The sequence below is a fragment of the Gnatocerus cornutus genome, chromosome 9, assembly GCF_029298725.1.
Source record: "Gnatocerus cornutus isolate USDA-ARS CGAHR chromosome 9, icGnaCorn1.1, whole genome shotgun sequence".
NCBI classification, from domain to species: domain Eukaryota; kingdom Metazoa; phylum Arthropoda; class Insecta; order Coleoptera; family Tenebrionidae; genus Gnatocerus; species Gnatocerus cornutus.
This window is the reverse complement of record NC_142241.1, coordinates 11,697,454-11,722,145: the sequence shown is the minus strand read 5'-3', so window position 1 is coordinate 11,722,145 and position 24,692 is coordinate 11,697,454. Positions and strand designations below refer to the sequence as shown.

At 34.0% G+C, this 24,692-nt stretch overlaps 2 protein-coding genes across 4 annotated transcripts in view; both read right to left on the bottom strand.

The window, feature by feature from the left end:
- The window catches only part of Elk (Eag-like K[+] channel), a 36,795-nt gene extending 22,683 nt beyond the window's left edge, over window positions 1-14,112 (bottom strand). For both annotated transcript variants that reach the window (XM_088046378.1, XM_088046379.1), the window contains exons 1-2: window positions 13,856-14,112; window positions 4,089-4,186 (exon numbers count right to left, since the gene is read on the bottom strand). In XM_088046378.1, the coding sequence (XP_087902504.1) occupies window positions 4,089-4,164 (76 nt within the window). In that variant the 5' untranslated portion in view covers window positions 4,165-4,186; window positions 13,856-14,112. The remainder of the gene's footprint in view (window positions 1-4,088; window positions 4,187-13,855) is intronic.
- Window positions 14,113-18,226: 4,114 nt separating this feature from the next.
- On the bottom strand, window positions 18,227-20,882 carry Nop17l (PIH1 domain-containing protein Nop17-like). Of its 2 annotated transcripts, XM_088046019.1 has the most exons (3): window positions 19,005-20,882; window positions 18,827-18,950; window positions 18,227-18,775 (listed from the first exon to the last, which is right to left on the bottom strand). In XM_088046019.1, the coding sequence occupies exons 1-3, from the start codon at window positions 20,710-20,712 to the stop codon at window positions 18,562-18,564; spliced, it is 2,046 nt and encodes a 681-aa protein (XP_087902145.1). In that variant the 5' UTR covers window positions 20,713-20,882; the 3' UTR covers window positions 18,227-18,561. The 2 variants fall into 2 exon arrangements, with proteins under 2 accessions (XP_087902145.1, XP_087902144.1); XM_088046018.1 differs by having other exon boundaries at window positions 18,827-20,882.
- Between the last annotated feature and the right edge of the window lie 3,810 nt (window positions 20,883-24,692).

Here is a 24,692-nt window from a genome sequence, read left to right as displayed (position 1 = left end):
ACGAATTTGACCTTTTGTTGGTAGGCAGGATTCTCCGTAAAAAATCCCACCGCTAGTTAATTGCGTTAAAAATGGCTTATGTTTTTGCGAACTGGCGATTTCGCATAAAAAACGAGATATAAAAAATGTTAACGAGTGTAAAATTTCCAGAGCTTTGTAATTCAAGTCACGCTCGTTACATTTTCTCCAAAGCTCTTAGATTACAACATTTGCTACTCAGAGTCGACCAACGGTGTTACCCCAATCAGTTTATGCACTTAATAGATTCAGATTCGGGTCAGATTTTGACTTTTAAAGCGTCGCTTCCAAAAAGTCATAACCGCTTTATAAATATTTACGTTTCCTATTGTTCTTGGGTTAATTTCCACAACGAACCCATTTCAACTCGGGTCCCATGCAAATAAAACTCGATTGATGCTATTGACGTGGGATGCTGCTTTAATTCCGGAATCATCTTTACGAGTCTTTTATTTAAATGTCTGCAGTTCTATTTTTACCTTCCGACATCTATTACAGCATTGGATTTGTAATAATGTGCTCATGCACTGCACGGAATAAAGCGGAGGTCAATTCTAACAGGATTCCACTCAATACAAAAGTTATTTCGAGGTTTTATATTTATAAGTTGAGACACGTAGTTACTTCTTTTATTCTGAGGATTCTTTTAATAATAGGAGATTTGGCGATCGCCTTCGTATTGGAAACATTGGCGGAGGTAGAATTGATTTTTCCAAGTATTGTGTTTGGAAGAAAGTTCAGATTTGTTCGAAACGTTTGTAAATAAAACAGAAGCAACAATCGTATAATCCTTTGAAGGGTTTAAACTTTCAGGAAATCCTAGTCTCGAACACTCGAAAAGTTCAACTACCTCTGTGGAGGCACCTTTTGCGGCTACAAGTTTAATTAAGGAAAAGTTCAAATTTTACTTAATTCCCAAAATTTTTAATATCTTTTTAAGTACCCCAGATGAACTTTTTTTTACAAAATTCATCACAAGAGATCTTGTTTTTAATTAAATCTCATCGTACAAGAATACTTATGTGAGGCAAAAAATTAATGACTGATATTGGTTTATTGGGACCGAGGAGGATTCATTAACTATTCCACCTTAATTGGCTGTTGAAGTGAGCTTTTCATTGGACAATAATCTTTTAAAGTAGTTTAAGTAAAGTTTCCCTAAATTCCGAAATTCTTCGTCAAAGTTACCAATAACGAGATCAGTTACCACTCGACTTTTAACCCTCTTCAGTCTCAAGCTTATTCTTCCAATGCTCGTTAATCCTGTTTGCAAATAGAAGTAAAAATGGTAGACTAGACAGACATCCGATTGGATTCTATAGAACGAACGTGCCTTCACATTGGAAATAATTTATTGTACTATAGTAGTAAGACGTGACGAGACGTCGTGAAGATTCTGAATTAAATTCGGAATTTGGTTTCAGGTATGCGTTCTCATTTCAGTTTTGTGGTGGATTCGTGATTCGTAATTCATCCTTCAGTTGTGACTCCCAATTGAATTTAAATTGGCGTGTCCTCAAGGACGTTTCATAATTTCCACTTCATCCTGTGACAATGGTTTGTTACAGTAGATAGAAAAAGGGAAGCTTCTAACTGGGTTTATTGGCGCTTAGGAATTATTAAGAAACAATGCTAGGATGTGAAAAAATGTAAAAATAAAGAAAATAAATAGAGGAGTGCATGTTTGAAAAATGAGAAACACGTTATTATTTCTATAAGTCTCGAGAACCCGTGCAGTATTTATGTTTTTAATAAAACTGTATATTTTTATTGTATGTATTTCCTTTAAAAAACCTGCCGTGTGTATCTTCCAGTGATTTACGACGTACTAAATTGTTATAAAATGTTGTTTTCCCCGACTGCCTGTGTTGTTAATTTTACACGATTACTAACAGCGCAGGTACAAGTGTTTACTTTTGGATGAGGGCCGTATCAAACTTTTGTCAGAAGATAATAAAACTTTCCGTGTAAACAAAATATCAACGATCGTTTTATCGCCGTTGTAAAAAGCGATTAATTGAATATTCATTATCAATTAATTAAACAGCTGTTCAATGCACATCACTTATTTACTTGATCACGTTAAGATTACCGCTGCTCTCAGTTTGCACGTGAACAGCATTTGCAGTTTATTTTGGTAGAAGCGTTATGGTTATAGTTTGCGTCACAAAAGGCTTGATTTCAATAGTCCTTTGAATATCACCGACAATTGTGAGCTCTGACACGTGCATCTTCGTATTTTTGTCACATTTTTCGGGATTGCGATAATTACGGGGGCGATTGGGTTATTTTGAGAGTGCGATGCTTAATCGATGCGTTTACGACTTCAATTTACGATTTTGATGGATTATCTTAACCCATAATCACTCGGATTTAGTAGTACACAAAAACTGGCGAAAATTACTTCCATAATTTATACAGGTTAACTAGGGGGCTCTGGGAAATTGGTGGTAAATCTCGCTTTTTTCGTGGACCTCGTTTTTCCGTGACCTTAGATTTTGATTTGAGATTTCTTATTTGTTAAACAACTATGAAACAAAGATGGCCGCGGAAAAAGTAGATGCACGAAAAGACCGAGATTAACATTTATTTCATTTAACATTTAGTAAAGAAAGATAACTTCGTTCTTCGATGTTTGAAAGTCTGATAGATAGAAATAATTGCTATAGGCATTTTTTTTTTAATTTTAGATTAAAGTCATTCAAAATCGGACAACAAGATTGTCTGCTGAAATCGTGAAATTCAGCTTTCCAGCATCTGAAACGTATTATTTCGAATTATCCAGATAATATTTTCAAGCAGTTATTGTGTAACTTGGTTACAACTGAAACGTTGGCCTCCAGATTCTCTTGCAATTCAGCGGAAGCCGGCGAATTAAATGCACGTAGCTTGTTGCGAACGTACAATATTTCTAATTGCACAAAATTGCGTTCATTTTAGTTTCAGCGATTGTTCGTAGGTAAAACTGTTGTTCTCCGGAATATGTAGGATCGACGTCGGTTGAATAAATTTATTCGAAAGGTGCCAATTAGCAAAGGAGGTAATCAAACGAAAATAGACCGGTTCCTGTTGGCGACTAATTAAAGTCATTTCAGTGTGGTGTGACGCCAATAAGGATTTATTTCCAATTATTCTTATACAACTCAAAGTGTGGTAATATTCAACATTACGCAAGTCTGACGCTTAAAGCTCTGGTACGAACAATTGTTTATTTTCGTTTGACGAAGGGGGAAAGAATTGTAGTATAAAACGTTTGTTACTTTATTATAAATATATTTTATTATTCACGAGATGAAACACATTTTAATAGCCTTAAGTGCCGGCGTCTAATTACACAAGTCCTTCGAGCCATGTTAAAGACAGCTTTGAAACAAAAGTGACTTAAAAATCCACTTGTTTGAAACTCTTCCTTTTAATTATACCTGACTGAAATTGCGTACTTCATTTAGAGAACTCTAAAAATAAAATATAATCGTGTAAAGCGTTTCGTCAGAAATAAAGTTGTTATATAATGTTCATAAGCTTTGTTATCCAAATTAAACAAGAGGTAATTTTAGCTCATACGTTGGCGTTATCCTTATTGGGAATGCATACATACGTGGGTTTTCAAAACCGAAAACGTGTAATAATAGCCCGTAATTTTTCCCGTCAATTTTCCGCGTTAATATTTCGAAAATATGAAAACTTTGTAATATAAAAATCCAGGTAATCTCTCCACGAGATTAAAAGTGGGTCGCTACCGCTCCCTTTTAAAATTAAATCCATCACGCTTTTTGAAGGTAAATAAACTTGTCTCTGCCATAACGTAAACTTGGAAACCAGCTCTAAATTAATCATTGCATCTCGAATCCTTCAACCCTAAATAATAACAGCGGTATCTCGTGTTACTGGTGTCCGGCTGAAAATCGATTCAGGAGTGAAAAATGGCAATATGTTGGAACATGATGCAACAGAATGAGAGAGCAACAGGTGATCTCAACGAATTGTATGTTTTCAGGGACGGAGTAAGCAAACCAACAATTGGATAAATAAGATTTAACCTCCTATAAATGTTGAGAAATGTTACTTACGTGTTCCATCGAATCTTGTTGCTATGGTATCAAGGAAGGTGTTTTGGGGCGCTAGTAGCCCCTTTCGCGCTGGCATCGGACAACACCGGAGTATAGCCCTGAAACAGCAGGAAATTCGTGTTAGAACGCATCTTGTGCATAATTGAAAAGACATGATTCGCTCCAGATCCTTGTTCTAGTAGTCAAACAAACTATTTTTTAATTCAACATTTCGGTTTTGAGTATTTTTAGTTTTCCAATCATTCGAAATTACCTGTTTCACGGAATTTTGCGCCACCGGATGAATAAATACAAAGTTGAACGTTACTACAAATTTGCCTGGCAGCCGGCTTTTTAATTTGCCCGTTGAATTTGGGAAGGGTCGTAAAAACGAATTTAAACAAGAAATTAAAATGAATAAATCAAAGATGTGAGGGCAATTCCACGTAATTATTTACATGTGATTTGTGGCAAGTTGTTTGTTTTAATGTGTTCGCTGTGACTTCTGTTCTTTGCTTCATATTTCGTGTCATCATTCGAATTTTTGTATTTTTTTTGAAGTAGTCATAAATCGCACATGTAGGAAGATTGATAGTCCGAACAAACCTATAATTCAATCTCAGTAATTTCTTATGAAACATCAATTTCATGACACATAAAATGCTGTTATGATTTTAATATTTATGGGCCGCGTAATTCTTAAACCAAAATACGGTTTTGCGGGACATAACCCGCTAAATAATATTTTTTACTTGCCATTTTTATACACAACGTGAGACATATAAAATTTTGCACAAAAATATGTATTAAAAACTATTTTCTCAAAAATTTAGGTGTCTAAATCTAGATTTCAAAACTATGTATTGCAACGCAATTTAACTTGCGGTGACCTTTGAAACAAAGCCTTTCAATAAATCTCCCCCAAAACTTGTTTAATAACAATTTTCATCGTAAACGACATTAAACGTAAAAGTTAGTAAACCGCAAAATTCGTATCATTCTTACCATTTTTATGTAACTTAATTAATCTTTCGTTTTCCCTCCGCCAAGAAATTCTCGTATTTTAATTTATATTTTCTTTTTATGAACCATTCGTGCTTAACTGTTATTATTTCGTTAACCTTATCCGAGTCCCAAGTGTTCCGAAGCTTTTAGCGTTGCTTCTGGTTAACTTTCACAGTTTATATTTGCTGCATTCTCTTTTTACGTTTTCACATTATTGCGGTTTAATGCATTACTTTCAATTTATTGGGTTAGTGCCCACGTAGCAGTTTTGACCTTTTCTCCGGTTCGATAGTCTCGTATTTTATGACGGCGAAGGAGATAGATTCAAAATGCTGCTACTCTTTCGAGGCTAGTTCGGATTCGGAGTGATATTGCAGTTTTAATTAAACTGGTCCGGGGAGCGCAAACTAAAAAAAAACGGCGAAAAAATATTATTATTAGCGATATTATATTTATGCTGGCGGGTAATAAATATTCTGTAGCTGTACAGATCAAAGCTTTAATTAAACATTGGGCGGATTATGGATCACTTTAATTTTTATATTTACTTCATTGATAAATTTATTGCAGTTCCAATAGCAGTTTATTAATTCTGTACTAATTGCAATTTCTACCTGTTTCATAATTCGACTTAAAATGCACTCATGAGAGACAAGCGTTATTTCGACAGCTTAATGCATCACAGCTCATAATTCGTCCGAGCTAATCAGATTTCCCGTTCTAGGAATCTCGGATATTGGCTAGGCCAAGTTAACAGCTTAATAACCTTCCCACGATCTACTTAATTTTATTTATTTTCGCGATGCTTCTTAAAGTTTTATTATTTAAATTTATGAACTTGGACGAAATGAACTTGTTAACCGAGCCGTGATAATTCACTTTGTCTGACCGTGACAATTTATCACTTGCTGTCACTGGACAAATATGGATAGCAAATATCAGAGGGAATATTTTTTGCCCTTTTCGATCGGGATGTAATATATAGGATATCCTTTTTATGTCTATCGGATGGGCTATAAAAATGATAGATAGGAGGCAGTTCGATCTTTCTCTTAATTGAAAAGATACAGTTTTAGTAGGGTGCGGGAAAGAACGATTTAAAAATTTATCCGTGATCGGTTTACGTTCGAACCTTTAATTCCAATTAGCACTCGCGGACTCAATTTGCGATTATTCCAATTAAACGTTGTAAGTTGAGCTGTAGTCATGCAGACACCACAAAGTCCCTCAGGTATATCGGTAATTCCACCCTTTTACAAGGTGCTACACAAATACGACTTTAATTAGGATAATTCAGATTTGATCGAGACTCTCTCCTTAATTCCGTTTAAGAGTAATAGCTGGAATGGGCTTCATGGTTTTGAATTAACAATGCATGACTGGAATCGCGTCTAAACGCTTCTTAATCAATACGATAAAATCTCTAGTGCTCATTTAAGTGTTATATTGTTCCAGACTAATTGGAAGTTTGACTAAGTTAAATGATACGACCAAATGTGTAAAATAGGACAGTTTTGCATATTTTGTTGTTTTCTGTTTTGCTCATCGGTGGAATTTGGGGGGAGGATGTCGAATTCGACCCTCCAAGAATGTGGCACGGATTTTTTTTAATAAAGTTTGGGTGCTGCTGTTTTGCTGGAAGTTTTACGTTGTTGTGAGTAATCCATGACAACAAACAAATAAAAACTCGTCTAGCAGAAAGGTTGCAAATGACACATGTTCGTAACTGTTTTGTTTTAATGCCTGTGAACTACACATAACAAAAGCTAAATAAATTCTTCATGATCTCTGCAAAAAATTATTAAATATGGTGGATGCGCCGGTTCATTTTTGACAAAATTTCGGCCCTATAGTGAAAAATAGTTTCGATAATTACTTGTATTTATAACTTCTTACATTTTTCATTGTTAACGTGTTTCCATCGGAAAGTTTTCAACAACTGTAAATTAGTTAGTCTGACTGGCACAGTGAGTTGCAAAAAATATGCAGAGACATGAAATCTGAACTTTGTTTCAGCGTTAGCGGAACTGTTATTAAATCAAAACTGAGCTTATCAGCTCCTCTTGCACAAAAGTTACATAAAAGACAATAATCCGCGCATAGATTTGCAATTTGGTTGCACTGAAACTCAACAAAAGTAATATTCCACGGTTAGTTTTATTAAAACTTCTCGGCTCCTACGTAATTGTACAGCTTTTATCAAAAGTGATGTGAAGGGAGCTCATGTTTTTTAATTTATTTCGTTTCGATCACCATCTTCCCAAATAATTGCTTATTCAACTTGTTGTGCGAGAAATTTCATTATGGAGTGAGTTCAGAATTTTCTATAATTAAACTTCGAGGTGAAACGAGTGTGAAAGAGAGCTTTTTGGTTCTAACTAGCACGTCTGGATTCCTAACTGTTGCACTACTAGCTTTGGGAAACGTAATCAAATGGACTCTGTTTCAATCTACTAACACCGACGAAATATCCTTCTTTGTCCTCTCACATAATCTACTTAACTTTGTCCAACGATCGGGATCGATAGATGCTTATTTCATCCTTTTTTTTTCTAAGACCATTTACTTAACGTCTGTGAACTAAAACATTGACCAATGGAGTGTTCAAGTTTCGAGCGGTTTGAACATTGACCACTCGTAATATTGACAGAGAGTATTATTAAAATTTCGGGCTTAAAATACATTGCTTACATTTTTATTGTTTATTTTTGTTCGCCGCGTATTTTCGGACGAAGAGTTTTAAATGCAGAAACTGATTTACGGAGATAAATTTAATTGCTTTACTTTGTCAAAGGAGTTAAATTAAAAATTCTTAGATGTCATCAATCCACTTGTACTTTTGTCAGTTTAATCCAATAAAGTCCGGTGACACATCAAATCAGATTCTTTGTTTTTAATAAAAACGCTCCGGGAAATATTAACGAACTCAGCTTCAAAGGAAACTAGAAGATCTGTTTTTGTTGGGTGAAGCTTTGTGCGAATTTAAAAAGACGTCGTTCAAGTGGGAGTAATAGAAACATAAATTCTACATACCGATAGTAAATGTACAACATTTTTCTTGCGGGAGAAAATTATGATTAAATACCGAAAAAACAAATTAAAATTATAATGAATGTTAATTTTTATCCAGGTATATCAGCCGCATAAATATTTTCCCGATCGATCCGTTTTCAGTCAATTTATCTTTGTATCAATTATCGAAAATAATCTTTTTACATGTTCGTAAAAATAGAAGACTCGTGAAACCTACAATTTTTACTTTAGCAAAGTTTTTCTTTGCCTCCGAGTTACGTTTGTCGCTCTTTTGTATTTACAAAGACGTTTAATTCTTTAACAAAAGCGAACGGACTACATAAAGAAAATATATTAATTATGTAAATGTACACATTATCTTCGCAACTTGTAACGTAAAATCTTCAACAATGCAGATAAAGCTTCCCCAGGTAAGCTCCGAAAGTTAAAGAAAATATTATCTTATCGTTCGCCCTTTGTATTATTGAAAAACGTTGAGATTCATGAATAAAATTGAAAGTTCTGATTTCAGTGATCGTTGGGGTGGCTTAGTCTAGACTCATGAATTGAAGTTTACTTAATATCGCTGTCTTTAAAATACGTTTGTCATTTGCATCAATATTCCTCTTCACATTGCCTTAGGGAATTCTCCTGACTTGGAAGAACGTTTTAAGCTATTTCCAGCGTCTCCAAAACTAACAAAAAGCCCAGAAAACTAAAGTCTTGTAAAGCACTCAATTTTCATTTTGGCTCGGTAGGTCTGACACCGAAGGCTCCAGTAATAAATTCTGTTAACAATAAAGGTTAATTTAATAACTGATTCCAACTCGTGCGGTTCTGTTATAACGTAGGTACTGCATAATTCATCGGGTTTACCAAAATTCCGCTCCTTCCTAATGCGTTAATTAAAATTAGAAGTTTATTCGCTTTTCAGGAGAATTAGGAATTATATCATATCATTGCTGGTCCGGTCGGCTCTAATTTTCCTCCAGGGACGTTAATATGCTTATATTTTAACTGCTGACTCGACTACTAAATTATAATTGACATTTACTTTCCCGTTAACCACTCAAAAAGAGTGCAGCATGCATAAAACACAAGAAAATTGGTCTGTTTCTTTGACCCAAATCAAAGCAGTGGAAATTTTCCATTCGAGCGAAGATCAAAAGGTTATCACCATGTCGAATTTTCAATCAATTTCGTCCCGTTTCATTTGGAAATTGTCCGTTAATCAGGCATCTTCACCAGGAGTTTTTCTCGTTATTTTTTGTGTTCAAAGCAACAAATTAGCTCGTATTCAAAACAAACAATGCGGTATCATCTCAAATTTGTTTTTCCACGATTATTGTGTCCCTTCTTTCAAAGAAACAATCCATCAGCATAACGCGCAGCTTTTAATATTTGTAAAAGGAGGCGTCTGATATTAAAAGTGACACGACTTTTCCCCTTCGCTTTTCTTTCAGGATCGTTTATCGATACTTCGTCCGCTAATCTTTTCGTTTTTAACAGAAATTCGGTATCAAACGCGGAAAGATTGCGCGTGTTTTTAAAATGAGGAGACGCAAAAAAATAGCTTTCTAGTTTATTACAAAAGTTATTGTCGATAAAATTATTATTAAACTTTGGCAGTAAAAGCGTCAACATTTTGGTAAATAAAGCAGGAATTAAATTTTAAGTGAGCATAAATAATTAAGCTTCATTTAAATGATGGTACAATAAATTGAATTAACAGAATGGGTGCATTTGACGCTTCAATAGTTACATCCTAGTTTTTGGTATTGTTACCAAAGTAGAATAATTAGGTATAAAATATGATGCTTGTCAGCGTTTATTTTCGACAATGACGGTGTTCTCCCCATACCTGCTGCCGTAATTAAATATTAATGACCAACGAATTCTGACCCGAACAGCAACGCTGAAGCTGCATAAAACTATGTTGAGCTTAAATTTATCTCCTCCTCACTAAAAGCTAGTAAACAGGTTTAAAATTAACGAATTCAATATTTTCTCTACCTACCTACTTTTAACGGTATTCTCTTGAACCTGAAATAGTTTATTTAACTAGTGCAACATGGATAGTAAAGTTAATTTGGCTTTTATTACCGAACACTAATTTTATTTCTAGCAGCAACCTTGTCCTAGCATTTGAATTTTTGTCTGCTAAAAGAGCACCCGCGTGCTGGATTAAGTGGAAATCGATGGCCAACAGTGGAAAATAGATAATTGGAGGATTTACTGGCAATTATTGGCAGTAAAGAATTGAACGGTGTTGGGAGAAAGACACTCCAATTTCACACAGAATCGTTCGGAGATTGAAGGAAGAGAAATATAACTGAATTCTTTGTTAAGTTGGAAGTAATGTTAAGCAATCGTCAAATTAAATCCGCGATTAATTTAACTTCAATTTAATTATTGTGTAAACTGTCCTAGAAATATTAGCATGAGAGCGTATTTTAACTATGGTCGACTATAAAAACGGTTTTCTCCGACAATACAAGCAAACTTAATTACGGATTAGGTAGACAACACTTGATGTTCTTTTACGGTCATGGCTGCAACATTAAAGCTCGAATTTATTGTTTAAACAGAGACAATGAAAACTGAAAATAATTAAATCCTTAGTGGAAAAATTATATTTTTAATTTTCTGGATGGTTTAGCCACAAAACCTGCTTTTTAATTATTATTAATAAACAATGGGAAATAATATAAAATGGGATGCGGATCATATGGCTACACCACAGAAAATAAATATTTCCGTATGAAATTAAATACTGAGGAATTTTAATTAGTAAATATGGGTATTAAACAAATTAAATACCATTTCACTGTCAAATTAAATAGAATCCTTGGTTGAGCTCACTACTAGAAATCCGTTGCAGCTTCCAAAACTACATTACACTCGTTAATTTTTTGTCATCAAGCTTAAATAATGATAATAATGTTATACTCCCACGCAAAAGCTTCATCATCCCCCACCTGAAAACTACCCCATTGTAGTATCATGCGATGAGAAAATGTAAGCACACATAACGCCGCTTCCGCCATCGAACGTTTACTTTTCATCCACAACCCCCCATCTATTAGTTTTATGAGCCAGTTATTGTTACGAGAGTGTAATACTGGTTCCAACAAGAAACGGTATAAAGGAGCAACGAATGCGTCAACTAAACTTGTGCGAAAATGGGTCCAGGTGGCATGACATCCTGCAAACGACACACGAGAGACCTCTGAGAAATTATACTCTCTTCTAACTTCATCTTATACGAATCCTATCGATAAATCAATCATTTTTAAAGCTAAGAACTTTGGAAAACTTGAACTAACCTTGTCTGGCTACGATAAGAAATCAAACAGAAGTGACATGGGTCGAGTTTGCTTTGCTAATTTTCCTGCGAATGGGTGAAAGACATAAGCCAGGACGGGTAAAAAATAGGCTTTGTGTACGGAATTGAAAAAGTGTTCCGAGAAAACCACAAATTGAGTTCACATTGTTTATGTACACCCACGGAAACTAAAATAGTTTTTGTGTCTGGGGAAAATAATTAATATTGAGTCGGTTTAATCAAATTCAAGATTTTATTTCGAGTGAAGATACTCAAATAGCAATTTTCATTAGCGAAAATTAGTATTTGCCGTTCTCAAGTTGCCAAGTTAAATAATACCGAAGCGTACTTCTGATATTAAGAAATCAGAACTTAAACGTAAAGTTTTGCCCGAAATTCTTTAAGTAAATAGGTACAACTTTCCGCTCGAAAAACTAATAAAAATGGGATTTTCTTCCAGTTTTTAGAACACGTATGACACTTGGAGGATACTAAAGTGGTCGAGACAAACTTCTCGAAAACCGGAAGTACGAATTGACTCTGGTATATGAACCATAAATTTTTATTGGGATCATAAAAGTGTACAATTATAGCAACCTGTATTTACGGACAGATTGTTGCTTCTAGTTTGCCGTGTTAAAACTCATCAGTGCAAATCATTCTGGCGAAGACAGCTTTCACAAAATAGTTTACTACCGATAAAGTTGGTCGAAAGCTGGCGTTTCCATGTTAAAATAGCTACTTGTGGAAAAATATTCGTTGCAGAGGAATGTACATATTTTCTGTTTTTTTTTTATTTACGTTGTACGGATAATGGATCATTTTACGAGATTTTAAAACAAATTTTACCCCACGAAAAGTGGCTTAAATTTATATTTTTATAAAGTTCCATCCTGACTCTAAAATACTTCGGAAATTGGGGTAAATATTGTGACACTCATGACCACAGGGGTAAGTGGAATTGCAATATTACCTTTCAAAATGTCCCAAAAAAAACGCTTATTCAAACATGCAAATACGATAAAAACGAATAATTTTTAAATATTCTGCAAAAATGGTGGATGCGCCGGATTTTTTCATTTTGTTAATTGGCGAATAATTTTTAAATACACATAAAATACGAATGAATTGCAGCGCAAAATTATTATTTTTAGCCAAAAAAAACCAAGATTTTACAAATACTGACGGAATTAATAAAACTGCTAAAACTGATAGAACCTGAAAAGTTGATTAATTTAAACTCAATCTCTCTTTTGATGTTATTTTACTCTGGATTTGCCAGAAATTTTTTCTAGCTCCAGGGAGCCGAGCTGGAATTTTCGGGAATCGAGACAAAAAAGGAATTCGGTTTTGTAATTATACCTATAATAAGATTTTACGGAATTCGACATGTCGATATTTTGGAGATGTTTCAAAAGTACGCTAAGCTTTTAATTTGGATTTAGATAAGAATGGCGCGTGTTTCCTAAAATTGCAGAAGTAATAAAATTTCCAGAAATAATTAATTGCACCATAAACAGTGGCGGTTAATTGCACACTGTACAATAATATAACGAAATTCTCGTGGCTTGCTTCCTAATTACAAACCACTGGCAGTGGCAGGGAATATAATCCAACATGTTTACAAAATAAATCTGGCTTTTAAGAAACCTGCAATAATTAAAAAAAAGTACTTTGGACATGTGATTTAAATTTTAATTTCCAACAAGCAACAAGTTTTCCTAGATCCGATTTTAATTGCGTTCTAAAACAGGGAGATGCTTAATTAACTAAATTATTCACGAAGTCCTCTAATTACACAAACGTTTTCTGGGTATCGACTTCGTTACATTTTCAGGATAAAATATAAATAGTCAAAGTGTTTAATGAAATCAAACGATCCATCAAGTTTACTTCCGACGTGTGCACTGAAAGTCAAACCTATTTTAGAAAATAACATAAACTGCAGACGTGCAGTTACGCATTCCCTCAGAATTATGCAAAAGCGTCCATCATCACCCAGAAAGGTTAAAGTATCATTTTAAATTTATAATTACCTTATTTGAATTTTATTGAGAGCCCAAGGAATAAATTAAGGTGTTAAAAAAGATTAATTATTTCCCTGAGTAAATATTAATAAACAGAAGTAGACTAGAGGATTAAATCGTTTGATCGTTTTTAGATTTTTAAATAACATTATTGGAAAGGGCTTTAACTACAAAAATCCGAACGCGAGTTTTGTAAATCTCATCCATCCGCTACGTTAAAGGGTTGTTAAATCTTCTTAAGAAATGTGGTGGTTTTCCCAGCCGAGCACACATTTTACAGTTTCCCAACTCAAAGAAATCCTTTTTTAAATGCGAACGAAACAAAAAATGTTTGATTAAATTCAAATCCGGAGTCACAATAATAGGAGCGGAGCGCAACAGGTAAGCAGTCTGGAAATGTTGATAGTCGTAATACTTACTTTGTGTGGAATTTTTTTCTTTTTCTACAACTACATTACACTGATGTTGTTTCTCAATTAAATGATATGCTTCATTACTTAATTATGTATTTACAATTAATCAAGTCCCATTCTAGTCAGATTGTGACAAGCCGGACTGAAACTGTGCGTGTTTCGTTGAAATTATTTAAAAAATTATTGTACAATTTTTTATTCACTTTTTGAACCCGCGAAAGTTCGACTCGTGAAACTGCACGACGATACGAATGTGCGGCTACAATTCCCGACGAGTGAAGCTGTCGTTTCCCGGGAATATCTCCTGTGGGATACGCTTGCGCAAGGATACAGAGCGTCCCCATTCCCGGATTTTACCGTACTATTTAATACAAATTATCCTAGGTAATGTTGAGATTGCCACTTTCATGTCTATACACTTTGATTGTTTTTGGCAGATTAAAGATCAGAGACTCAGGATTGGAATAAGAGCACAGATCCAAGTTTCATAAACCCGCCGCTGCGTACATTGTCTCGCGAGATTAAATCGAGTGTCAAAGAACATCTCAAATCAATCGTTTTAGGGAACTCTGGTAGCTAATTAATCACAGTAATCAGTTTAGTGCTCGACGGGATTTAGGAAGAGACGGAACAGTTTGTCTAAGGGGTGCGCAGCGTGGGAAAGAAGTAATCCCTGTCATTTACACCTCAGTGTTGATAGGTCAAAAGCCCTGGTGCGGTGGTGGTTGGCGGAAAAAAATACCTTAAAATTTCAAACATTTCAGGATTATTTTAAATACGCCTGGGAGTCATTAGTTGTATCTTAAATAGTTTGCACACAACAAGGAAATATATTTATGCAACAAAATCGAGCACCATTAATGGTTTTCATAGGTATATTTATTTATCAAACAACTCACTCGTCCATTTTAATAATCTTCGCAAAAAGAATAAATCTCTGCTGCAGGTGAAGTGAGTTTCAATGAAGGAGTATAAAAGGAAACTATAAATATATTTTCCGAGAATCGACGACGAAACGTTGTCATATACTTTTTGCAACGTTTTTTTCAATGCAGATATTAAGATCTTTGAAATCGTAACAATAATAAAGAATAATCTAGGAATTTTCCGGAACGAAAGTTCACAGAACTTGTATTTAAATAGAGCAGAAATCGTTTAAGAAATTAAGAACGGCCAAACAATTGAGGCAAATATCAAAATTTAAAGATGTAAAAATGGTGGATGCGCCAACAAAATTTTTTTGTTTTTCTATTTTCTAGCACCTTTTCTTTATTGTAGTTATGTTCATATAAAAAGAGGATTTTTTCTAACGAACAGAAAGAGGAGAGAATGTATGAATATGCGTCTAAATGAGCAACAATTTCCTGTATTGATTCCAGCTAGTTTGTTTTTTGAATTCCTTTATCTTTTTATTCAGAATCTTTAACTTTGACCACCTACGAATCTGGACGTACTCTGTGGAATTCTATTAAGACGATTTCGAGCTTTAGAACCGCACTAAATACATTGACAACTGATTTTGTAGACTTTAACGAAAAAAATAAAATCAGACGAGAAACTCTAAATATCTAAAGTTGTCAAGAGTTAATTAAATCCAATCGAAATTATTTTTAATATATTTAAAAGAAATGGAGCCTTTAATTTTAACTCAAAAAAACGTTTTTCTGGTGCAGTTTTATGATATTTTTAATTGGATATAAAATAATAGTAATAAAACCTTTGGTTCATTAGTGATCAGTAAATATATATTTTTTAATTACATAGGTACAACCATTAATAAATGTTTTTGTGAAAAATAATTAAAAATCCAATAAATCATTTTAAATAAAATACCCATTGGTGCTGTTGCCCGAGTAAATCGCGCTTTATTACTTTTTATTATTTTTAGATTTAACGGGAAAACATTAAACAAAAATAAACATAAACTAGCTAATTTTACCAGTTTTTGCCCCCTCAAACATGTTTCGATTTTAATTACCTCTCCCATTATACTCCGTCGTTAATTGAAAATTCAAACTATGAAATATGACCTACGCGAATCATAAACTACTAATTAGTTATCCTAGTTTGTTTAGAACTTGCGAAGATTTTCTGGCTCCCGCACACAATTCAACCTTCTTGTGTGAACAGTTTTCCCCGTTTTGCATAATAATGATGAACCTGTGGTAATTTTACTTCGCCTCCTTGAGTAATGTATTCGCAGCGTTCATTTAAATTTTTTGAGACAACTTTCCAGACGAAATTGGAAATGCTGGCTGTATTATTCCGGGAACCGAAAGCCTCTTATGCAGTATCGAATGTGTTTGCTGATCGATTATAATCCTAGCCAAGATAAATTTATTTGAAGGATGGGAACAGTGCAGACGTATAACGCACTAGACTGTAAAGTTGTGAAATATGTGTCTAAGAAATGATACGTTCGGCATTTACGAATGAGTTAATTGAACTTTCTTCGCTACGTTAAAACGGAATAAATCACTTTATTTGTCTTGTTTTATGATTTATAGTTGTGTTTACTACTTGTCATTAATGCAACGCGTCGCATTGTGCAATGAGATTTAATAATAATTATTCACGGCGTGCATCAACACCGATTCATATTCTTTAAACGCTTAACTAGAATCACATTTCAAAATTAAAACACCAACTGTGCACAACGTGCAATCTAACTCACTAATTAAATTTTATCTGCTCATCTACCTGTCGGATTCGTTCTTGTATTAATTTAATTAAAACATACATAGATAAATATTTGTTTCATAATATTTTAAATTAATTGTTGTTCACTTACGAAATGCAATTCATTACGCTGATTTTGATAAATGAACAGTTCTCTGAAGGTTTACCGTTGTTTGACTTCAAAGAGGAAGTTCGGTTATTAATCACTTTGTTTTGATTAAAATTGAGATATTAAACAGTGCATTACGGATTTCATGTACGTCAGGTACTGACGAAAATATAATAAAGATTTACACGAGACAATCTGTTATTATAAATAACTAAAAATTCGTTGTTCGTTGTGTCGATTTACAATCAATTGAAATTGAACACGGGAAGTTTCTTGTTTAGCGCGTTGTTTTATTAGAAGCTCAGAAAAAGCTACAAGTTTGTAATTAAATGAACAGTCTCTACTTATTTCTAGTGTTCATTAACAAAATGCCGGAAAGGATAATTTAAAAAGACTTAAAACTTCTCAGAAAGAGTGAAAAAAATTGTCCATCATCTCCTCAGCTAATGCTGCTTTAATTTGTTTTTTTTTATTTTTTCTGCAACTGTCCATTTCGTTCTCCGGAATAAAAATTGCGAAACCGAGAATTTGAGGCAATTTACCAACCAAATCAGAACAAATAAGAATCTAATTTACATGAAAGAAATAAGTTTCAGCTATTTCTTATGCTGTTTACTTCTTTAAATATTTTTTCTCCTTTATTCTAACTTGTCTTTGAGTTGCTGCTTCATTCGCACATATTTTTCAAATCTGTTTCTTAATTCGCCGAGGATAATCTTCTTTCTTATCTTTTTTTCTCGCAATTTTTTGTTCTCGTCTTGACGCTTGGCATTAACTCCTCTTTTTGTGTTTTGAATGTTTATTGTTTAATCTTTTGTCGGTTTCGTTTTTGATTTACTCTTATGTAATATGTAAAAATAGTTGCAAGAAAACTTTTTTTCTGAAGCAATAATTCTCAAATTGACCGCCATTCGTAAACTATTTGACTTACTGATCTGAGATTTGACCAGTTGATAGATCTCGAGTTGCTCTTTCGATTGATGTATAACTCAGAGGTACTTAATGTTGTTTCCGCACCGAAAAAATTGTTAAAAATGAGCCCTTAATCTTAAAAACCGATTTCGGTCAATATCTCGTTTGTTTGTAATGCAAACTTCAATCATTGGTACTTATTTAACGTAGAATTTCGCGCAGAATCCATAACTGTGCTGATTTTTCAAGTACGTCAACAAATAACTGCATTACGACTTTTTAAGTTTTTGACTTGTCGTTAAAGAGCTCTGGAAAATTCAGAGCTCCATTTTTCCGAAACAACGACATATGGAAATCGTTTTTCTCACGTTTTTCAATTTACAAATTCAATTTTTTCAAAAAGAAAATCCAATTCAAACGATGTAGATCTGCTTTCTTTATCTTCACTTTCCAATATTTTAAAGATCTTCTTAATATTAAACTTTGAAAAGATTTTAATCATTTCAGTGTTATTTAAAATAGGATTTGGATTATCATATGGATATTCCTTGAGAATCGAGGACTTCTTATTGCGTTGAGTATTATGTGTTGCCTAAATCCAGGAGTTCTAAGTTGTAGTCGAATATCTAACCTTCCTGGATTTTATAAAATATTATTCTTATCAAAAAAAATCGTGATAAATGTTAAAACGTTTATTGATAATAAATCACGATTATGTGTAGTACATTCTAAAAGGGAACATGAAAAAGTAAAAAGAACAAAAATCACTGGGCGATGCTACACAATAAAACAAAAAAACTGATAAAAGTATCACATTAAAATAAAAGTTGTACTTAATAACAAACTGAAAACACACTGAACAATTTCACTCCCTTATTTAACGTTCTACGTTCATATAACACTTTAAGCAATTAAAAACTATAGTAAGAGTACGTGACTTGTTAGTGTTATATTAAAAAACCCTACCACATAATCCTTACAGCAAACCTGCAAAACTACAAAAAGAATGCAATTAAAAAGACATATCCATATCGAAAATATCACTATTTATATAATCACTCTTTTCATCTTCTTGATCACCAGTCTCATTGTTATCTTGCATGTCGTCTTTCTTGTCTTCAACTTCAGAGGCTTCACTCTCACTATGTCGTCTTTCTTGAGCACGCTTTTTATTCCGGGATTTTCTTTGGTTCTTCTTCTTCTGACCCAAAATACTGGAATTCGATCTGAAATAAAAAGACAGTTAGAAATCAATTTCAACAAATTCACAGTAGTACCTATAGAGTTGCCTCATTATCACATCATTGAAGCGTACAGTTTTTTTCAAACTTGTAGACATTTCGCCATCTTCAGGGATCGCCGAATCCAGCGACGAACACACAATGTCATCCAGACTTGATTCTGAAATGCTACGTCCTACAAATTGCCTATTCGATGATAATCGTTTGAGGATACCTCTGCTTTTGGACGGGCTATAACTCGCGCTTAGTTCATCACCGCTTGATTCGTATGAAGAACCAGCGATGTTGATGGCGCTACTCTTTTGTGAAATACTGTTGTTTTCTACAACTTTACTCTCTTCAGTTTCAGTCACTGGTTCTGGTTCCTCTGGAATAGGGTTTTGGAGAACGCTGTTCAAGATACAGGGTTCCTCAAGGTACTTTTTTTTCAAGTCTTGGTCGTTTAGGCCGTAGTAATAGTACTCTAACTTGTTATCACAATTGAGAGGAATCTGGACAATTACGTTATTATCCCAAGTTTCTATTTGCACTCTATCTTCTATAATGCTTTGTGAAGGTAATTTGACGTAGAATGCGTATTGTGCTTCATAATAACTTGTACTAACGCTGGTGAATTTGATGTGTAATGAAGACGATTCAATGACTTTGCTAATTGAGCTTTCAGCGACGTTTTTAACGTTGAGGGTGAATGCGAGGATGTTTTCAAATACATGACAGGTGAATTCAGGTAGATCGTAATTATAATGATCTTGAAGGAAGTTAGTCCTATAGCCACTATCACTGAACACTTTATCACAAGAATCCTCTTCTGACAAGGGAGTTGCAGGAGATCCATGATCACTCTCAACTCCGCTGTCATCACGGGTGTAATCAACCACGGTACGTTTCACTGGAAGGGTGATAATCAACTTCTTCAGGTCTTTATCAAACTTCGCATTCCCGTTGTCCTGGTTGACCCGATATGGAAGAGTTAAATTTAATTTGTACTTTGATGGTTTCTCACTGGTAAGTTGTACTGTTTTCTCAGTCACATCCAGAGTGATATCTGATGATGATTTTAACAACGGGAGGTGAATTTCAACGATAAGTGAATGAGGGATAGCGGCGTGAATCTTCGCTTGCTTGTCCTCAAGACATTCCTGTACGTCCACGTGGCTGCGGTGCTTTATCACATATTTTGGTGTTGTGTAACTGGTTCTATCTTCACTCAATTTCCGCAAGGGTTTCTTCGGTTTCTTCGCTTTTTGTGCATCAACTTCTGCGTACATCTTATCAAAGAATTCTTTCTCGTCCAGCGACATCTCCGACGCAACGAAGTCTTTCATGGGTTTTCTAATTACTGTAGAGTGAGGCATTCCTTTGTACTGCAGCTTGGGGAACTTGAGGTTCTTCTTGTCCAAGGCAACACTGAAGTTGGTCTCCACGGCCTCGCACGCCGAGTTGTTTACCATACTTTGAAACGACTTGTTTCGTTTGGCCAATTCGATGGTATCGGGGTGGAAGACGACATCGTAAACAAGACACCTCACCCCTTTATTGTCTAAATCTTCCCTCGGGGGTGCCAGGGAATGCGGCAGAGACCACTGCAGCCCCTTTGCGCCCTCTTGGTACTTGGGGGATGACGACGGCTTCTGGATATTCTCATTGGCACAGATATTAATGAAACCTTTTCCACTTCCGTCAACACTTGTCTTGATGACATAACCTGGTTTGGGGTTGATAAAGGTGACGTCAACGCCCCTTTCTCGCTCCAATTGCGTGATTTCTTCTTCGTAGAGTTTTTGGTTTGCCGGGTTTCGAACTTCTTCCACGTAATCGACTAGGAGTTTCCGGAATTCTTCCTTTTTGAGAGCCTCGCCAATTCGTTCTACTTCATCACGCGACAAATCCAAATCTTTCAGTTTTTGAAACGTACTTGCCATCGCAGAACTTTAAGCACTGATTATTTTGCGTTTATTGTTAACAATAAACACGAACGAGAGTAGTTTTGTGCGCACCGAAACCAAAATAAACAAACTGCGTCTGGAATATTCCGATGCTCACGTGGACAAATCAGCCGGCCGGGAGCTCGATCGATAATGGCGCGGAATTTGAAACGTTTGAAAGTCGCACTGTTTTCACAATATCAACAAAAACAAAGTTCAAACACGAGCAACTTTTGCTGTAAGGTCACTTTGTGTTTTTCGCTATTTTTTTACATCGCTATCTAGTATATTGAAAGCCTTGAAGGATCTTGACCTCGTTATGGTTTTAACTTGGCAGAACATCACAAGGAAGTCGTGGTGGTAGCCAAAAGGATAAAATTATGTAATGTTGCTATTAAAACGGTCGTTTTCGTGATGAGTTCGGTTTTATTGGTAATGTTCGACGTGTGGTAATTAAATTTATCTCAACATTATCGGTTTGGATCAATTACCACATTATTTAATATTTGCCTGGTGCCAACTCCTGCAGTTAATATTTGGAGTATTGAAAACTTGTTCTTTGTAAAGTCGGTTTTCTCAAAGGCATTATAAATAATTCTGTGTTTACCGATTAACACCCCGAGTGATAATAACCATTGTTTGAGGATTTCACAATAAAAAGCGTGGAAAAATTTGGATAGCTGATGCTAGTTTCTTAAATTCCACAGTTTTTTATTCTTATTGTCTCGATATTTCAGGTTTTAGGTATATTTCTAACTTTCCAGTTCTTCTGCTCCTAGAAGCAGAATTTTTGAGGGTCTAACATCTCCAGGTTCATTATTCAGATTGTAAGTTTTTTATTTTCAGGGAGTTTCACATTCCTGCGTTATAACGTTATATTTTATAGAATTTATAGAAATGAAAGATCCAAATTCGCTTTTTACACAAGTTAATACAGGGTCCGCCAACATTAGTGTCCCGGCCCAAAATCGCTATTAATTATGAAGCTACAAAAGTATTATTTTTGTGAACTTATAGAGGAAACGGGGCGCTTCAAATTGACGTAATCAGTTTTAATCTAGTGCTAACTATATGTGATTAAAACGCCAAAAATTACGTTTTTCAAAAATCAAAATTGAGAAATCGGGGGCAAACTTAACCTGTTATGTTCTTTGTATCGCCAAAAGCATGAAAATGATATAAAAATGTGTATTAAAAATGCGGTACCAAGATTTGTAATAATTCTTACAAATACTTTTGATCCTGACAATTGCTTCTGAACCGCAACCCCAAATCAAATCTTATCAAACGTGAAACAAAAAACAAGAAAATTGACGTAATTTCTTATTTCGTCATCAAATAATTAATTAAATTATGAAATATTATGATATAGAAGAGAACTGAAGTGAAAATGCTGCTCCCAAAGCTCGCCATTATCGAAGAGTTGGCAAATATGCCTAATTACACTCACGTTTAAAAATCTTGCACTCCTTTATAAAACCATGATAAAAAATTAAATTTGAATCTGGGCATAATTGTAGATACTTTAAACAGAATTCAACAAGACAAAAATTTACAAATAATTTTTTTCAAAACCTTTTTTGTTCGAAATTGTTTTTGTTTTTTGTTCGAAATTTTTGCTTTTTGGCATAAATAAAGAATATTTTAGAGATACGAAAATTTCATTGTCATAACTTAAAAACTAACAAAGATGCGAATTTCAATAAAAAGCGCACAAAATATCATCTTAAAATAACATTTTCCAAAATCTTTATTTTTTGTTCAAAAATTTTGCACTTTAACACAGTTAACTGTAGCAAATTTCATTCACGTAACTTAAAAATGAACAAAAATACGAATTTTTATAGAAAATATTTGGTTCGTCCTAAAATGAATTTTTATAAAATCTCTATTTCTGGTTGTAGAATTTTGCTTTTTAACACAGTTAATAAACGCTTTAAAAGTAGTAACTTCCACAAATTTCATTGTCATAACTCGAAAACTAACAAAGATACGAATTTCAATAAAAAAATGTAGAAAATATTTGGTTTATCCTAAAATAAAATTTTCCAAAATCTCAATTTTTTGTTCTAAAATTTTGCACTTTAATACAATTAATGAACACTTTAGATGTAGTAACTATTAAAAATTTCATTAACAAAACCTTGAAATTAACAAAAATACGAATTTTTATAACAAAAAGTTGAAAATATTTGGTTTTACCTAAAATGAAATTGTATAAAGTTTTTATAAAACCTCTATTTCTTGATCTAAAATTTTGATTTTTAACAAAGTTAATAAACGCTTTAGAAGTAGTAACTTCCGCAAATTTCATTGTCATAACTTAAAAACTACCAAAGATTAGAATTTTAATAAAAAAAAGTTAAATATTTGGTTTAGGTTTTTGGGGTATAGCATATAATCGCGTCAGTGAAGTTGATGGCTAAAAATTTTTGTCTCATTTAAGACCAAAAACTAAGCTGGCTTTTCAACAAACTTCTGTTTTTTTTTTAAAATGGAATATAAAATTGGGGAAGGTGCAAGACTTTTGAACGTTTGTGTATTTATTTACTACTCTTCCCAGACGTTTTAAGATTAAAAATCTTATCGATTCGAGCAAATAATCCCCATTTTCCGAAAACCAACTATTCGCTGTGTAGCGTGTATCAATAAATTTCGACATAAATTAATTTAGAGCAATCTTTGATAACACGACCCTTTAATTGAGTGATGACCTCGTTGTATAATATTGGCTTACTGTCAGTATATCCCCTGAGATTTAAAACATAACAGCAAATTAGTATTGTTTGGCGTTTTAGCTTGTGGTATAGTCGGTATTTTCAAAAGAAAAATTAGTTCAATAAATTATCTCTTTATTTGCAGACCAGTTACATTAACAACTGTAATAAAGCCAGATCTGCTCTAGATCTAGAACCTCATTTAAAACATTTCCATAAATGTTAGATATGAGTGCTTCGAAAATTCCAACTTCATCTTAACGTTAACAAGCAATTAAAATAAGAAAAACTAAAAGAATTTTCATTAGGAGAAATTAGAGATGATTATCGAGATTGATTTTTGCTATTTTGGTAAAATTTCAACTCAAATATCACTTTTTATGGAGAAGTATAAAATTATTGTAAAGTGATATTTAAAATTTGCATGACGACAAATTGAAAGGGATTTGCTTTCTGTTTACGCTGTCGCTCTCTAAACGCAAAACATAAAAACAAAATTGGCGTATTAATTATCACAGTTTGATGGCAACAATCTCTTGCAGATTTTTCAATCTTACCTGCGTAACAAAAATTTAACGTGATGTTAGATTTCCCACGATCCAAATTAATCACAGAATTAAATAACAAGAAAAACAGAAATTGAATGTCGCAATAATTTGTTGGTAACGTCACAATTCACACACGTTTTCTTCGATTTCTCTGGAATAATTAGCTCAAGCTGGACATTCGGAAAAATGTACAGATCACTAATAAGTGTGCTTTATTCAATACTGATTGGACGGTTCTGAGAAAGTTTGATTCAAATTAGTGCACAATGGGACTAACAGTACCGAACACATGTATGAAAATTCTCCATTAACACTTGGAGAAAGTAAACGGCATGACAATTCAACCCTTTTAATAATGCAGCTATTAACTAATTGCTACTATAGTAGACTTACACTTTCCGACTTTCTCGTCGTTAAAGCATCGCAGGCAATTTACATTAATACTCGGACAGAATCGAATTTGTACCATTTCAGTAGGAAGATAATAAATATTGAAGAATTGGGATATGTTGGGCGCCACTTGAGCTCGTGGGACGATGTGGGTTAGCTACCAAACTGAATAGTTGTGTAATAAACGTAACAGGAACTTGTCTCATGAACAATTAATTATTACAGATCGAGTTCCGCTCAAACTGGCATTTCGTTATCCTTGTCATAAAAAATTCGTGACTCAATCAAATAAATCAATAGAACTAAAGTTTGGAATAAAATT

Coding starts and splice junctions, on each gene's coding strand:
- Nop17l (XM_088046018.1), bottom strand. CDS start 20,712: ATGGCAAGTACGTTTCAAAAACTGAAAGATTTGGATTTGTCGCGTGAT. Junction 18,776..18,826: donor ATAATGAGGCAACTCTATAG/GTACTACTGTGA, acceptor TTTTTATTTCAG/ATCGAATTCCAGTATTTTGG.